The sequence below is a fragment of the Gaeumannomyces tritici genome (assembly GCF_000145635.1).
Source record: "Gaeumannomyces tritici R3-111a-1 unplaced genomic scaffold supercont2.2, whole genome shotgun sequence".
Lineage (NCBI taxonomy): Eukaryota > Fungi > Ascomycota > Sordariomycetes > Magnaporthales > Magnaporthaceae > Gaeumannomyces > Gaeumannomyces tritici.
The window spans coordinates 637070-650532 of NW_008804546.1; the positions used below are offsets into that span (position 1 = coordinate 637070).

Genomic DNA, 13463 nt, shown 5'->3' on the forward strand with positions numbered 1-13463 from the left:
CAGTCACCCCGAACAAGGGGTTCTTTGTTACAGTCGGCCTCCTCTCACAGCACCTCGGCAGGGCGCAAATGCCAACAGCGCCATCTGCTATCTGCTGCAACCAATGCTTAAGATGCACTGAATGCGGTGGGAAGGCTGGGTCAAAAGAGCCTCATACAGGCTTCACGTGGTTGTTTGCATCAATACGAGGCTACAATACCATCTTGGGATGGTGCCTGCCTGTCGCGCCGGGTGACTCGTCAGATGAAAGAAGGCCGCCACCTGCACTCAAAACAGAAGCTGGCACAGACGGTTGCGTCCAAAGAGGCAAAGAAAAAGAAGGGGAATGGCGAAAAATTCGGTCTTTGGGTGACAGGCCTTGCCTGGAAAAGGAGACGAGTGGAGCCGGGGATCGTGATCAGTACCTCTTGGCGGCCAATTCGCTGGTCCCTGTGCCGCCATCTCATCGTGCGCAACGACTTGGGGCACATGTACCGCCTCCCTAGGGACCCACCCACCTGGCATTCACACCCACTGTTTCCCTCCCTTTTTCGCTTAATTCCCCGAACTTTCTGGGCAGGCAGGGCCTGGCGCAAAGAAAAAATATTTGATCTCATCAGCTCGCGCGCTGCTTCGTGCCACTCCTCCTTTTCTCCTTTCTTTCCTCATCTTCCATCACAAACACCTCAAGATCAGCGAAAGCAAACCTTGCACCCGCCGTCAATACCTCCCCCGTACCTAGGGCACGAAGCTACCCTTAAAACTTCCCCCCGCATTGTTCCCAGAGTTCAACTTTTGAACCCAAGCACAACGTCGACACCCAAGTTTTGACACCCAACGCCCCACGGTTCCCACGCCGCCTTTCTGTGCCAGTTCGCAAGAAAGCAACCTACCAACCGTTCAAAATGTCTGCTCCCGTCGAGAACGTTCCCGTTGACGCTGCCGTCAGCGAAGTCACCACTGCTCTGGCCGATACTAGCATCTCTGGCAAGGCCGACACCAAGGCCAACGATGACAACCATGCCAGCGCTGTCGAGGGCCGCCGACTCTACATCGGCAACCTCGCCTACGCCACAAGCGAGGGGAAGTTGAAGGAGTTCTTCAAGGGCTACCTTGTGTGAGTTTTCCCTGCTGCCGCTTTGCCACCAGACCTCGGGGGTTTTTTTTCCTTCCTGCACCACTACACCTACCTTCAGATCTCTATCAGCCCGCTTGACCTCGACTCTCTTGGTGAACTGTCATCTCGAGACGTGGTGTGCTGTGGTGGATCGAGTCAAGCCAGATGCCCCACACCCACACCCGCATCCACACCCCCAAGATGCTGTGACTCGAACGTGACCAGCTAACAGCCTTGACAGTGAACGCATCTCAATTCCGAAGAACCCGCGCACCGACCGCCCCGTCGGCTACGCTTTCGTCGACCTCTCGACCCCCAACGAGGCTGAGCGTGCCATCGCTGAGCTGTCGGGCCAGGAGATCCTCGAGCGCAAGGTCTCGGTTCAGCTCGCTCGCAAGCCCGAGCCGAGTCAGCCAAAGGAGGAGGGCGCCAACGGTGAGGGCGCTGAGGGTACCCGTCGCACCCGGTCTACCCGTGGCCGTGGTCGCGCTAGCCGCGGCCGTGGCGGTGCCGGACGTGCTGGACGCTCCGAGGTAAGCTATGCAACTAGAACTTTTGCTTTTGCGTCATGGCCACCCTGAGAGGACTAGGACTCTTGCTCACACGTTCGCGCTCTGTAGGATGACAAGGAGGATGGTGCCGCAGATGCCTCCGCTACGGAGGCCGCGGCTGCCGATTCCGACAAGCCTCTGGGTGATATCACTAACAAGGCCGCTGAGGGCGACAAGGAGGACAAGGCCGGCAAGAAGGAGCCCCGCCAGCCGCGTGAGCGTCGTGAGCGTGGCCCTCCGGCCGACGGCATCCCGTCCAAGAATAAGGTCATGGTCGCCAACCTGCCCTACGACATGACTGAGGCCCGCGTAAGACAACCCCAAACCACACCTACTAGTCGTCTATACGGTGTGTCGGGGCCAGACGCTAACTTGTCATCTCCCTGTCACAGCTTAAGGAGGTCTTCGCTGCGTACGAGCCCTCTTCTGCGAAGATTGCTCTGCGCCCCATTCCTCGTTTCATGATCAAGAAGCTCCAGGCTCGCAACGAGCCGCGCAAGGGCCGTGGTTTCGGTTTTGTCACCTTGGCATCGGAGGAGCTGCAGCTGAAGGCTGTTGCCGAGATGAACGGCAAGCAGATCGATAACCGCGAGATTGCCGTCAAGGTCGCCATCGACAGCCCCGACAAGACCGACGATGATGTTGCTGCTGAGACCCCGGCTGCCGGTGAGACCAACGGCACCGCCACCGAGACCAAGCCCGATGAGGCTGCTGCCCCCGCTGCTGCCGAGGCCGAGGCTGCCGCCGCTCCGGCCGATGCCCCTGCTGCCGCTGCCGCCACTCCGGCCGCGGCCTAATCTAGCCCTAATAAAGGATCGCTACGACTACGCACACGGTTTACGAAACGACTTTGATGGCCACTTGCTGGCGCCCGTCAGCGACCTCGTGTCATCTCAACCCGAACAGAGCCTCTTGTGCCCGCTGTATTATTTGGCTACACTGGAGCTTCTTTCATTGAATCGACACGACGCTTGATGACTCTTTTCTTTACGGAGACTTTTGGGATGGGAGGGTGACTTTGGGGTGACAAAAAAAAGGTTACTGGCGTCTATTTACGGTTCATTTTCACGATACGACATTTAGACCTCAGGGACCCTTCTTTTGCTTTGGCTCCATATCCTAATAACCTCTTTTTCTTGAGGCATCACGTATTTTTGCCCATCCTTGCTCTTTGCTCTAATTTTCTCTTGGAACTCCCCGCGGTGTATAGTATGGATGTGCGGGTGGAAAGACCAAGGGAAGGCATATCCTGAGTAGGACTCGCCGTACCGTCAGCGCAGCTTATCGAGGGTGGTGAATTTAGCATGTTGCCATGGCCAAGATTCCAACCCAATATGGCTGTCAAACACTGCATCGGAGCTGACTGTTAAGCGAGAGAAGCTCGCCTGGCTGCTCGACGGAACCGAATCTGAGTGAACGCGAACGATAGGTTCAAGGTGCTCTCAACGGTGTCGAGTACCTGACGTTGTATTACTCGAAAGAAGGGTTACAGTACGAAAGATATCAGACACCAACGAACAGGGAGGCTTGGCCGTAGGTCGCCAACGGAGGCAGAGCGGGAAAACTACAGGAGGCTGCGGCGTAGCTTTTTGCCCCACATCAACCCCTGACTGGCGCCGCTGGCACGGTCAACCCGCCAAAGATCCAGACCGCACGTTCCCCATGGAACCCCTAAAAAATACTTAGTACGTATTAGAAACACTAAATTCGCTGCGCCCACGTCTCCGTCTGACACAGGCTAGTCAGTCCCTTGAGTGGTTCCCACGCTGGCTATTTCCAGGTACGGGGAAAGCACAGCGCACTCCTCCAGCGAGGCCAGCTTCACCAATCGAAGTCGGGAACCCGCAGAGGAAACAAACGAAGACGGACGAACTAAGACGCTGCAGAAGACCGCAAGCTAGCGCTGGCCTGCGAGGAAAACAGACCCCGACGCCCCAACCTGTCCACCGCCACCCCGAATCCAAACCTCCAAAGGCGGCGAGGACAGATAGACGCACGACCTGCGACATCTGGCCAAGATGGCCTCCAAAGGCATGTGGGAGGTCGACCCTGAGACTCGGTCCAAGGTGAGCAATTCCATTCCTATACCGGAGTGCCAACGAACGTGTTGCTGCAAACAAAGATGTTCAAGGGAAGGGAATCTGGGGGGATAATTTTCATGCCACGAGGCTGACTGTGAGCGAACCTATGCACCGACTTCGCGCCGGCCGGCTTCTCGACGAACAACCGACAGCTCCTCGCCATCCAAAAAGAGTCCAACAACAGCATCTGCTGCGACTGCGGGGCGCCGTCCCCCCAGTGGGCGTCGCCCAAGTTCGGCGTCTTCATCTGCCTCTCGTGCGCGGGCGTGCACCGGGGCCTGGGCGTGCATATCTCGTTCGTGCGGTCCATCTCGATGGACGCCTTCAAGGCGGCCGAGATTGAGCGCATGCGGCTCGGCGGCAACGCGCGCTGGCGCGACTTCTTCGAGAAGCACCCGGACACGGAGCTCAGGGGCATCTCGTGGGACGACGCCACCATCGCGGAGCGCTACAGCGGCGAGGCCGGCGAGGAGTACAAGGAGCGCCTGAGCGCGTCGGTCGAGGGGAGGGAGTACGTGCCCGGTGAGAAGAAGACGGCCGCCGCCGGCAAGGGCGGCAGCGCCGCGGCGGCGGCGTCGAGCGCGCCGCTGAGCGGGACCGCGGACAGGGGCGGCGGCTACAGGGACGACGTCAGCAGGTCCGCAAGTCCTAGCGGTGCCGGTGGCGGCGGCGGCGGCGGCGGGGTCGGGAACAAGACGCGGGTGGACGACAAATACTTTGCCAAGCTCGGGGCGGACAACGCCTCGCGCTCCGAAGCCCTGCCGCCGAGCCAGGGCGGCAAGTACGCGGGGTTCGGCAACACGCCCATGCCCCAGAGCAGTAACGGCGGCGGCTCCTCCCTTCCGTCCATGAACGAGGTGCAGAGCAACCCGGTCGCCGCCCTGACCAAGGGCTTCGGCTGGTTCGCGTCCACGGTGACCAAGACGGCCACCACGGTCAACAGCACCTACATCCAGCCCACGGCGAAGCAGGTATGTTTCATGGCACCCTGCTTGCTTTCTCAATCCCTGGGCGTCCATCACTAACTCGCGTCTTGCGTTGTTACAGATCGCCGAGTCGGATTTCGCAGCACAGGCACGCGCGACGGCGGGCACCGTCGGCAAGGTGGCACAGGTCGGTGCCAGGAGCGCCCAGGACAGGTTCAACCAGTTCGTCGAGGGCGGACCGGATAGGAGCCAGTACCGCCAAGTGCCCATCGACGACAGCCGCAAGGACTTTTGGGACGACTTTTCCGACATTCCAGAGCAGCAGCAGCAGCAGCAGCAGCCCAAGAAGAGCAGTGCCATCGGAACTGCCGCCATGAGCAAGGGCGGTAGCGCCAGCACCGGGCCCGCGACCGGTGCCACATCAAAGCCGGCCGCCAAGAAGGATGAGTGGGATGATTGGTGAGCGAGGGGGCGGCTTGTTACAAGCGAGGCGGTCCGTTGGGCGGTTTGTCTGGTGATTTTGTGCATACTCGGTTTTCCTTTCTCTGCTCTACGTTTTTACGACGGCGCCGGTTGCTTCTCCGCCTCTTGGCATACATCAACTTGAATATCACGAGCGACAGGACATGAAAAGGATACTTGGTTGCGGCGGTGTTGGCTTGTGCTGTGTATAGAGTATATACATTGTACTTTTTCCATTTTAGCGGAACTATCGACTTTTTGAATGTTTGACTTTTATTTTGTTGGCTGTGAGGTTGTTTTGAAGTCTACGTTGTTACCAAATGCTTTCCTGTATCGTCTGGCTATGGAAAGGAGCACATTCTCCATGTTGGCACGTGCTCAAGCACCCTGGCCCAGTTCAGCCGCGGCCAGCCGATGCGATCCGTGCCTGGGGCCCCGCCATTGGATGCTCTCAGCTTTCTGGGAGACGGCTCAATTCGAATGACGACAACCGCCCATTCATTCTGTCGCAACCAGCAAGCCACAACCTTTGATCTCGTCGCGAATACCTCCCGACAACCTATCGAGCGCCCGTAAAATTCGGCGATCGAGCGGCAGAAGTGGTCAACATGTCCGGACTGAGAATATTAGTGCCCATCAAGCGGGTCATCGACTATGCAGTAAGTAGCCGAATCGCGCCGTCGCCCGGCCGAGGTCGGCGGCACCCATGATGATGTCGGCGTCTACAGGCTTGGATTTCGGCCATTCGAGGGCGCCCTCACAAGCAAACGGCTGCTGACAAGCCCCCTCCTTCCCTTCCACCGTGCCCACCACAACAGGTCAAGCCGCGGGTGAACAAGGCGCAGACGGGCGTCGAGCTGGCCGGGGTCAAGCACAGCATGAACCCGTTCGACGAGCTCTCGGTTGAGGAGGCGGTGCGGCTGCGGGAGCGCAAGGCCGGGCCGGCGGGGGTGGAGGACATATGCGTCATCTCGGCGGGGCCCGCAAAGGCGCAGGAGACGCTCCGGACGGCCATGGCCATGGGCGCGGACCGGGCGGTGCACGTCGAGACGGCCGAGGACGCGCCGGCGCTCGAGCCGCTGTCGGTGGCCAAGCTGCTCAAGAGGGCGGCCGAGGACCACAAGAGCAACCTGGTGATACTCGGCAAGCAGAGCATCGACGACGACTCGGCCCAGACGGGGCCCATGCTTGCCGCGCTCCTGGGCTGGCCGCAGGCGACGCAGGCGTCAAAGGTGGAGGTCGGAAGCGACGGCAGCGTCAGCGTGACGTGCGAGGTGGACGGCGGCGTCGAGACGGTGCGCGCGCGGCTGCCCATGGTGGTCACGACGGACCTGCGGCTCAACGAACCGCGCTACGCGAGCCTGCCCAACATCATGAAGGCCAAGAAGAAGCCGCTCGAGAAGAAGGCGCTGGCCGACTACGGCGTCTCGGCCGAGAGCAGGCTCAAGGTCGTCAAGGTCACCGGTAAGTGGGGGTTGGCCCCCCTCCCCCTCTCCCCCTTGTCCCGAGATTGTAATACCCCGCCCCTATCATGTGCATGCTTGCATGCAGCTCGCTGCGCGTGTTTCACCTCACTGACGATGCTCTATCTCTCTCTTCCGCAAACAGAACCACCTCCGAGACAGGGCGGAGGAAAGGTCGAGGACGTCGGCGGCCTCGTCGCAAAGCTGAAGGAGCTTGGTGCATTATAAAGCCTTGGCGGTAGAATGTGTGCTTTTGTTGCATGTCATGCACAGCAGCAGCAGCCACTAGCCATGTTGCCCATAGAACTGTATGTCTAGAGGGGTATGTAGACGTGTCGTCGTCGGAAGACTATACAAAATAGAGTGTTTGCTACAAGCCCTACCGAGGCTAGGAAGAACGCTGGCTCTCTACGCCGCTACCTACCTAGGTAGCTCACTTGGTCACATTGCTGGTCCCTACGACTTGTTTCTGCAGTAGCGGTGTTGCGCGGGTGCCGTTGGCGTCACGCCATCTGTATGTGCTCTCTCACGGGCCTCCGCGGAGGCCTATAAAGGACCCAACATATGCAACGCTGTCGGCAAGCACATGCCTCGAAGCCTGGCCGTGCCCGAGCAGCGTTGTTCCTCGACATGCATGCGGGCTGAGCACAAAACAAGCGGTCTGAACTGACTCGATGGAATGGGTGGCGGCAGATCACTGGTACCATCTGCGAGGGAAACAAATGATAAAAACCCACCCAGTAACAAGGGGGTAACAGAATTTCTCCTCCCTTCTTTCACCAACTTCAACAACGGCAGTTACTCTATGCCAGCACGTGACCCCACTTTCGCCACCCCTGTGATCTCCAGTTTTAACCCCCTGTTGCTGGGTTTTTATCTTTCTTTCTCTCGCAGATGGTAGTCGCTTTGATTGAGTCGAACCTCCTCTCAGTTTCAGTTCTGTTGGCGGGTTCGTCGGCCTGTTTGACAACAAAATCCCATTTTCGAGTTTCACGCTCGACAAAGTAGCGACCCGTTTTCGCCGGTGCCGGAGCCCCAGCTGCCGGCTTTTTTTCTTCTTTCCTGCTGCAAAGAAGCTTCGGGCGCACCCCCCCCCACATCCCGCCCCAATTGGGGAAACTTCAATCAAGCCCTCAGACTCAGCCTGTCACCCTCCGACCAATGATAAGCACCGTAATTCCTCCCCCCTGGAATTTTGACGATGCAACTCTCCCTTCTTCCTTTCCCCCTCGTCCACGTCCGGGAGCTTCCTCCGTCACCGCTGCAACGACAACAACTGTCCGAACACCCAAGACTCGATCACTTCCCGCGATCCTCCCTTTCTCCTTTTATAGAGCTGACCAGCCGAAAGTCGCGCTTATGAAAGGGCGCCTGTCAGAATTCACCTCTCAGGTATGTCATCGCGTCACTGCTGGCTTGGAGGAGCTTGGGCGAATAATTTTTTTTTCTTCCTGTTACCGTGACTCCCCAACCCCAACCCCACCTGCCTTTCTCGCAACGCCTTCAAGCTCTCATTGGAGTTACAACAGCCCCAATTTCCTCTTTTTCCCCTCCTGGCCTGGCGAATTGTGCTGTTGTCATGATGGCTTGCTGCGGGTAGTTCTTTGGACATGGAATTGGGCCCTTGAGAGGCTCCCACACCAGCCTGCACCCACCATGCCGCTTAGGTTCCATGCCGCTGACTATAATGGCCTCCTCGCACAGGACTATCTCTCCGGTTCGCCGCTGCGTCTCAGACTTTTACTGTCCCCTGACTCACCACCGTGCATGCTCAGGGTTTACTGACTTGAGGTTCCTAGACCATCTTTGGAGGGCCCTGTCCGCTTAAAGCCAACTGAACCACCCGCTGCTGACACCACCGATCCCCCGCCCGCTCTTGGAATAGCGAACCTACCATGCTCTCCCGAGTGACCGCCCGCCTCGCCGCGGCCGCTAGACCGGCCGCGGCCCTCCAAGCCGGCGCATTAGCCGTGCGCGCCCCGGCCGCCGCCACCCAGCTCCGCTTCGTGAGCGGCAGCCAGCAGCAGCAGGCCAGCACCGGCAGCAAGGGCCGCGACATGCCCACGCAGCGCTCGCGCGCTACCGCGCCGCCTGCCGCCGGCCTCGATGCCACCTTCACCATCCGGGTATGGCATTGCCCCGCGCTGTTTATCGCTGGAATCATGTCTCTGCCCATGTGCCTGCATGCTGACTCTCGGGCTTGGTTTGCTTTCGTTAATAGGACGGCCCCGTGTTCCACGGTACCGCCTATGGTGCCAACTCCAATATCTCGGGCGAGGCTGTCTTCACAACCTCCCTCGTCGGATACCCCGAGTCCATGACGGATCCGTCGTACCGTGGTCAGATCCTGGTCTTCACCCAGCCGTTGATCGGCAACTACGGCGTGCCGTCCAAGGAGCGCGACGAGTTCAACCTGCTCAAGTACTTTGAGTCGCCGCACATCCAGTGTGCCGGCGTTGTAGTTTCGGATATTGCCGAGAAGTACAGCCACTGGACGGCTGTGGAGGGTCTTAGCGAGTGGTGCGCTCGCGAGGGCGTTCCCGTCATCTCGGGAGTCGACACGCGCGCCATCGTCACCCACCTCCGCGAGCAGGGCTCATCCCTGGCCCGCATCACTATCGGCGAGGAGTATGACGCGGACGAGGACGAGAGCTTTGTCGACCCGGGTCTAATCAACCTGGTGAAGCGCGTCAGCACCAAGGCGCCATTTGTGGTTGAGGCTCTGGACCCGACCTTCCACATTGCGCTGATCGACTGCGGAGTCAAGGAGAACATCCTGCGCAGTCTGGTCAACCGTGGCGCCTCGGTCACAGTCTTCCCCTACAACTACCCGATCCACAAGGTTGCGTCCAACTTTGACGGCGTTTTCATCTCCAACGGGCCGGGTGACCCGACCCACTGCCAAGAGACTATCTACAACCTGGGGCGGCTGATGGAGACATCGCCTGTGCCCATCATGGGTATCTGCTTGGGTCACCAGCTTCTGGCTCTGGCCGTCGGCGCCAAGACCATCAAGCTGAAGTATGGAAACCGGGCGCACAACATCCCGGCCCTTGACGTAAGTTTCGCCCACCCAAATCATGCTGTGATGTCGGCTCTGGGCGTGGGGGTGGCTGACCTTTTTGCCCGCTTGTACAGTTGACCACCGGCCAGTGCCACATTACTAGCCAGAACCACGGGTATGCCGTCGACACGAGCACTCTGCCAAACGAGTTCTTGGAGTACTTTGTGAACCTGAATGACGGCAGCAACGAGGGTAAGCCTCATCACCTGTCGGCAGCAGAAACCAGACACAAAAATTGGGGGTGAAATAAAGAGGGTCGTGACTAACCTGCTCGGTTTGCTGCACGACACAGGCATGATGCACAAGACTCGCCCCATCTTCTCGACGCAGTTCCACCCCGAGGCCAAAGGTGGGCCGATGGACAGCTCGTTTCTCTTTGACAGGTACCTGTCCAACGTCAAGATGTTCAAGAACAGCGAGAAAGTGTTCAAGGACAACAGGCCTTCTCAGCTGCTGCTCGACATCCTGAGCAAGGAGCGCGTCGGTGTGGAGCCAACTCCCCTGGCGACCACCGCTTAAAGCAAGGCTCTGCGGTCTTCGGCGTGGTTGGTGTATTGGAGTTTTGGGGGCAGTTCAGTTATCCTAGGTTTTTGGTTTAGTCGGCCACTGAAAAATTCGTTCGCATGGATCTTCTTGATCAATCTTGACTTGAATTTCCATGTTTCTTTGCAATCTGAATCCAGCAGGGCAAAGTGGTTTTGTCTGGATGGTTGTATGGTGAATTTGAGATCTGTTGAAATTTGTCCTGAGCTCTGTCCGTTTGGTTTCTCTTGTGCACACACCTTTAAGATGGGATACGGGAATGCCGAGTGGATTCCAGGTTGAAGCTCTCGCCTACGCCGGGCTACTGTTCACCTTTTAGGAAAGGGGCGGTTGTGTGCCTTCCATCTGTCACCCCTGAGCACTTCCTGCTGGTCCCATGTTCCGTCCCGTTTTGCCGTCGTTCCCGCTGTCATCTGATACGGAGAATGAGACTGAAAGGGATCGAGGAGTGACGTATCTTGCCCATTGTGTTGCTCTCGTTGTTTGTATAGTTGGGAAAGGGACATACATACTGGGAAGGTGCCATGGGCTGCTTGCCTGTTCAGTGCTTTCCTAGCTCGAGCGATCTGAGAAAACCGTCACGCGGGAGTGACGACCAAGGTATGCGTGGGTGACTGCCCCCGTCACCGAGCACACCTACCTTTCCGGGGAGACAAGCCGTATCTCGGGTGGCGTCCACGCAAGATTGGGGTCGGGCCACAGAGGCGTCCTTGTGCTTCATCCCATAACGAGCCCGCCCGTCACTGTCCTCCCACCGCACCTCCCAGCCTGGGGTCAAAGTCACATCACATCACCTTTGCATGTTGCCTCACCTCAACCCGTAGCAGCCTGCACAGGTAACCTTCCCTCACAGGCCAGGAACGGCAGGTTCTTGTCAACCTCTCGGCCATTCACAGGCTGGGACGGGTGACACGGCCGCGATAATTCCCATCGACGCACCCCCTCCGACCTCCGAGATAAGCCAAGCTAACCACGCCCGCACCACAACCCGAAACGGTGCCGCATCTTAAAAGACCGCCCGGATCTGCCAACCTAGCCTCCAACCATGGCCGTTTCTTGCTCCCACCCGATTGTGCGCCCAACAGTGCCGCCTGCGTAACAACCTCCCGCACTGTCCTGTCCGAGGGCCTCGTCTTCCTATCTCGTTCCGAAGAAGCAACACAACAACTCTTGCCCATCACGCGCGCGCGAGACGCACCCACTTTCTAGGCTCCTACTCGCGCATCTTTTTCTGTCGGCGAGACAAGTGAGCAACATAGAGATATATCCGCTCTTCAGTCGCCCTCTCACTTTCTTTTGTGTGATCAAACCACCGCGCTTTCTTGAGCTGCCACCCCAGTCTAACTTGATATCTTCCCACCACAACCGGCTTTGCCCACCGCCCACCCTTTCATTCCCTTCAACCTCACCTAACCTAGCCCCTCCAGCGCTCGACTCCCGCACAAGGTGAGTACCTACGCCACTTAGCCATGGCCATCTTCCAAGAGAGCGGGCCCGACGAAGCCATGTGCCCTGTGCTCAGGTCCAAGGGCGCCACCGATGTCGTCGTTGGCATTTCCGGATGCAGCGGCAGCGGCAAGTCGACTCTGACGGCGATTCTGCACTTCATATTCGAGCGAGCCATCAAGAATGGCCTGTCCAAAGATGACGGCCCCCCAGCCATCATCACAGTGCTTTGCGACTCGCACTTCATCCCCAAGCCAGACTGCCCCAGGGCTCGGTTCAAGCCCGTCTTCCCTGGCGACGCCTACGTCATGGGCGGCCTGCCCGAGTACGCCCACCCTGGCGTCTTCGATTGTCCCGATACCGACACTCCCCTTGCCCTGGATTACTCTCGCATGTGCGCCACCCTCGAGACGGAGTTTGGCACAGCGGCCCACGAGGAGCAGTGGAACCCCGAGCCCCAGCAGGCAAAGAAGGAAGACGACTACTGCCACCAACAGATCCTCAAACTGAAGAGCAGGATTCGCAGTGGCAGCACTATTGGCGGCAACCTCCCGGCCGGCACCCTACAACAGGCCTTGCAGCTCATTCGGGCCTCAGCTTCGAATCAGCTATCCCTGAACCGTAGGATCGGCTTTGAGGGTCTCATCTTCCGTGCCGATGGCTCCCCTGGCGACGGATCACTGTCAAATGGAGCTACTGACGTTGGCCAGAATGGCACCGACGGCCATGGAGCTGTGAACGGCAGCAACGGCAACACCGGTGGTCGAAGCGAGGCCCTTGGTAAGCAGGCGAAAGGTGTGGTGATCGTGGCTTGCCGCCTCGCTCTCGTTGAGGGATTCATGCTCTACCCCACCGATGTCGATGACCCGTCGACGAGCTGGGGAGAGGCCCTCACCAACGCGACAGATCCCCGGGTGAAGGAAAGTCTTCGCTATGCAAAGAAGCTCTACGATTGCCTCGATCTGAGACTGTATATGCCACTGGACCGCGCCATGGCCCGTCACAGGCGCCTCACCCGCACCCCTTATGTGGACACCATCGCCCTCGAGGGCGGTGGTAGACAGCCGGGCCAGGCCTGGAAGACGGAGGGCTACTTCGACGATGTTGCGTGGTAAGCCAACCCAGATCCATGCAACCTGCCGAGCACGCGCCTGTCTTGATGGGCCACTTCGGCGCTGCGCACTTTGGGTGTCAAGACCATTGACGCGTGATTGCCGGGAATAGGCCCAACCACGAGCGTTTCCACCAGCACCTACTTCCCCATAAGATCCAGGAGGCCTACCCAGCCTTTGACACTGAGAAAGGCGGTCAGGCCATGGGCTGCATCATTAGGGGCGACCAAGACGCGGACCTCGCTATGACGGTCATTTGGGCCGTCAAGCAGATCCTCGGTCATCTCGAGGAGAAGGAGCAGGGTGCACGCTCGCGGTTCCTTTCCGAAAAGCTGCCCTAAGGTCTCACAGGATAGCCGAGAGGATTGGGTTCGCCACGAGGCCTTGATATGCATGCCCATCCTTCGCATCCGATTTGCTCTCCTGTTTGTTACTTCCCTTTCTTCCCCTCTCCCAGAGGATTCTTCCAAGGGCTTTATATCATCTCCTTTCCCCCGGATATGCCCTGGCTCAGTAACGCGCATGAAGACGGGCGCACACGTATCAGGGGCGGCAATTTGTCTCTTTTGGGCTCAGTCTGCGTCTAGCCCCGCGCATTTCAAAGCGACGGTTTTGTTGATACTCATACTCAACTCAAATCCTGATCATCTTTTCTTCCGAACCTGGGTTGTCGGCCCGGGAGAGAATATGATCGCAATATCTACCTAGCTAGCAATGAG

The 13463-nt window shown here is 58.6% G+C and overlaps 5 protein-coding genes across 5 annotated transcripts; all 5 read left to right on the plus strand.

Annotated features, from left to right (window-relative positions):
* The first annotated feature begins 594 nt into the window (after positions 1-594).
* On the plus strand, positions 595-3035 carry GGTG_02758 (hypothetical protein). Its single transcript, XM_009220535.1, has 4 exons — positions 595-1096; positions 1338-1629; positions 1717-1956; positions 2040-3035. Exons 1-4 carry the CDS (start codon positions 885-887, stop codon positions 2442-2444), a joined length of 1149 nt encoding a protein of 382 aa, XP_009218799.1. The 5' UTR covers positions 595-884; the 3' UTR covers positions 2445-3035.
* GGTG_02759 (hypothetical protein) lies at positions 2962-5443 on the plus strand. The gene is made up of 3 exons (XM_009220536.1): positions 2962-3713; positions 3881-4699; positions 4776-5443. The coding sequence occupies exons 1-3, from the start codon at positions 3666-3668 to the stop codon at positions 5115-5117; spliced, it is 1209 nt and encodes a 402-aa protein (XP_009218800.1). The 5' UTR covers positions 2962-3665; the 3' UTR covers positions 5118-5443.
* A 92-nt stretch (positions 5444-5535) lies between these two features.
* GGTG_02760 (hypothetical protein) lies at positions 5536-7036 on the plus strand. Its single transcript, XM_009220537.1, has 3 exons — positions 5536-5775; positions 5935-6580; positions 6725-7036. The coding sequence occupies exons 1-3, from the start codon at positions 5725-5727 to the stop codon at positions 6805-6807; spliced, it is 780 nt and encodes a 259-aa protein (XP_009218801.1). The 5' UTR covers positions 5536-5724; the 3' UTR covers positions 6808-7036.
* Positions 7037-7368: 332 nt separating this feature from the next.
* Positions 7369-10424, plus strand: GGTG_02761 (carbamoyl-phosphate synthase subunit arginine-specific small). The gene is made up of 6 exons (XM_009220538.1): positions 7369-7971; positions 8284-8296; positions 8379-8705; positions 8801-9637; positions 9718-9835; positions 9936-10424. Exons 3-6 carry the CDS (start codon positions 8475-8477, stop codon positions 10160-10162), a joined length of 1413 nt encoding a protein of 470 aa, XP_009218802.1. The 5' UTR covers positions 7369-7971; positions 8284-8296; positions 8379-8474; the 3' UTR covers positions 10163-10424.
* A 1231-nt stretch (positions 10425-11655) lies between these two features.
* GGTG_02762 (hypothetical protein) lies at positions 11656-13085 on the plus strand (the record flags this gene model as incomplete). The annotated part of the gene is made up of 2 exons (XM_009220539.1): positions 11656-12743; positions 12857-13085. 2 exons carry the CDS (start codon positions 11656-11658, stop codon positions 13083-13085), a joined length of 1317 nt encoding a protein of 438 aa, XP_009218803.1.
* Between the last annotated feature and the right edge of the window lie 378 nt (positions 13086-13463).

What these genes read in the sequence shown, in the direction of transcription:
- GGTG_02758 (XM_009220535.1), top strand. Translation starts at nt 885, where the DNA reads ATGTCTGCTCCCGTCGAGAACGTTCCCGTTGACGCTGCCGTCAGCGAA. An exon ending in TTCTTCAAGGGCTACCTTGT is followed by an intron (nt 1,097 to 1,337) that starts GTGAGTTTTCCC and finishes CAGCCTTGACAG; the next exon opens with TGAACGCATCTCAATTCCGA. An exon ending in GACGTGCTGGACGCTCCGAG is followed by an intron (nt 1,630 to 1,716) that starts GTAAGCTATGCA and finishes CGCGCTCTGTAG; the next exon opens with GATGACAAGGAGGATGGTGC.
- GGTG_02759 (XM_009220536.1), top strand. Translation starts at nt 3,666, where the DNA reads ATGGCCTCCAAAGGCATGTGGGAGGTCGACCCTGAGACTCGGTCCAAG. An exon ending in ACCCTGAGACTCGGTCCAAG is followed by an intron (nt 3,714 to 3,880) that starts GTGAGCAATTCC and finishes AACAACCGACAG; the next exon opens with CTCCTCGCCATCCAAAAAGA. An exon ending in TCCAGCCCACGGCGAAGCAG is followed by an intron (nt 4,700 to 4,775) that starts GTATGTTTCATG and finishes GCGTTGTTACAG; the next exon opens with ATCGCCGAGTCGGATTTCGC.
- GGTG_02760 (XM_009220537.1), top strand. Translation starts at nt 5,725, where the DNA reads ATGTCCGGACTGAGAATATTAGTGCCCATCAAGCGGGTCATCGACTAT. An exon ending in AGCGGGTCATCGACTATGCA is followed by an intron (nt 5,776 to 5,934) that starts GTAAGTAGCCGA and finishes CCACCACAACAG; the next exon opens with GTCAAGCCGCGGGTGAACAA. An exon ending in CAAGGTCGTCAAGGTCACCG is followed by an intron (nt 6,581 to 6,724) that starts GTAAGTGGGGGT and finishes TTCCGCAAACAG; the next exon opens with AACCACCTCCGAGACAGGGC.
- GGTG_02761 (XM_009220538.1), top strand. Translation starts at nt 8,475, where the DNA reads ATGCTCTCCCGAGTGACCGCCCGCCTCGCCGCGGCCGCTAGACCGGCC. An exon ending in ACAACATCCCGGCCCTTGAC is followed by an intron (nt 9,638 to 9,717) that starts GTAAGTTTCGCC and finishes CCGCTTGTACAG; the next exon opens with TTGACCACCGGCCAGTGCCA. An exon ending in GAATGACGGCAGCAACGAGG is followed by an intron (nt 9,836 to 9,935) that starts GTAAGCCTCATC and finishes TGCACGACACAG; the next exon opens with GCATGATGCACAAGACTCGC.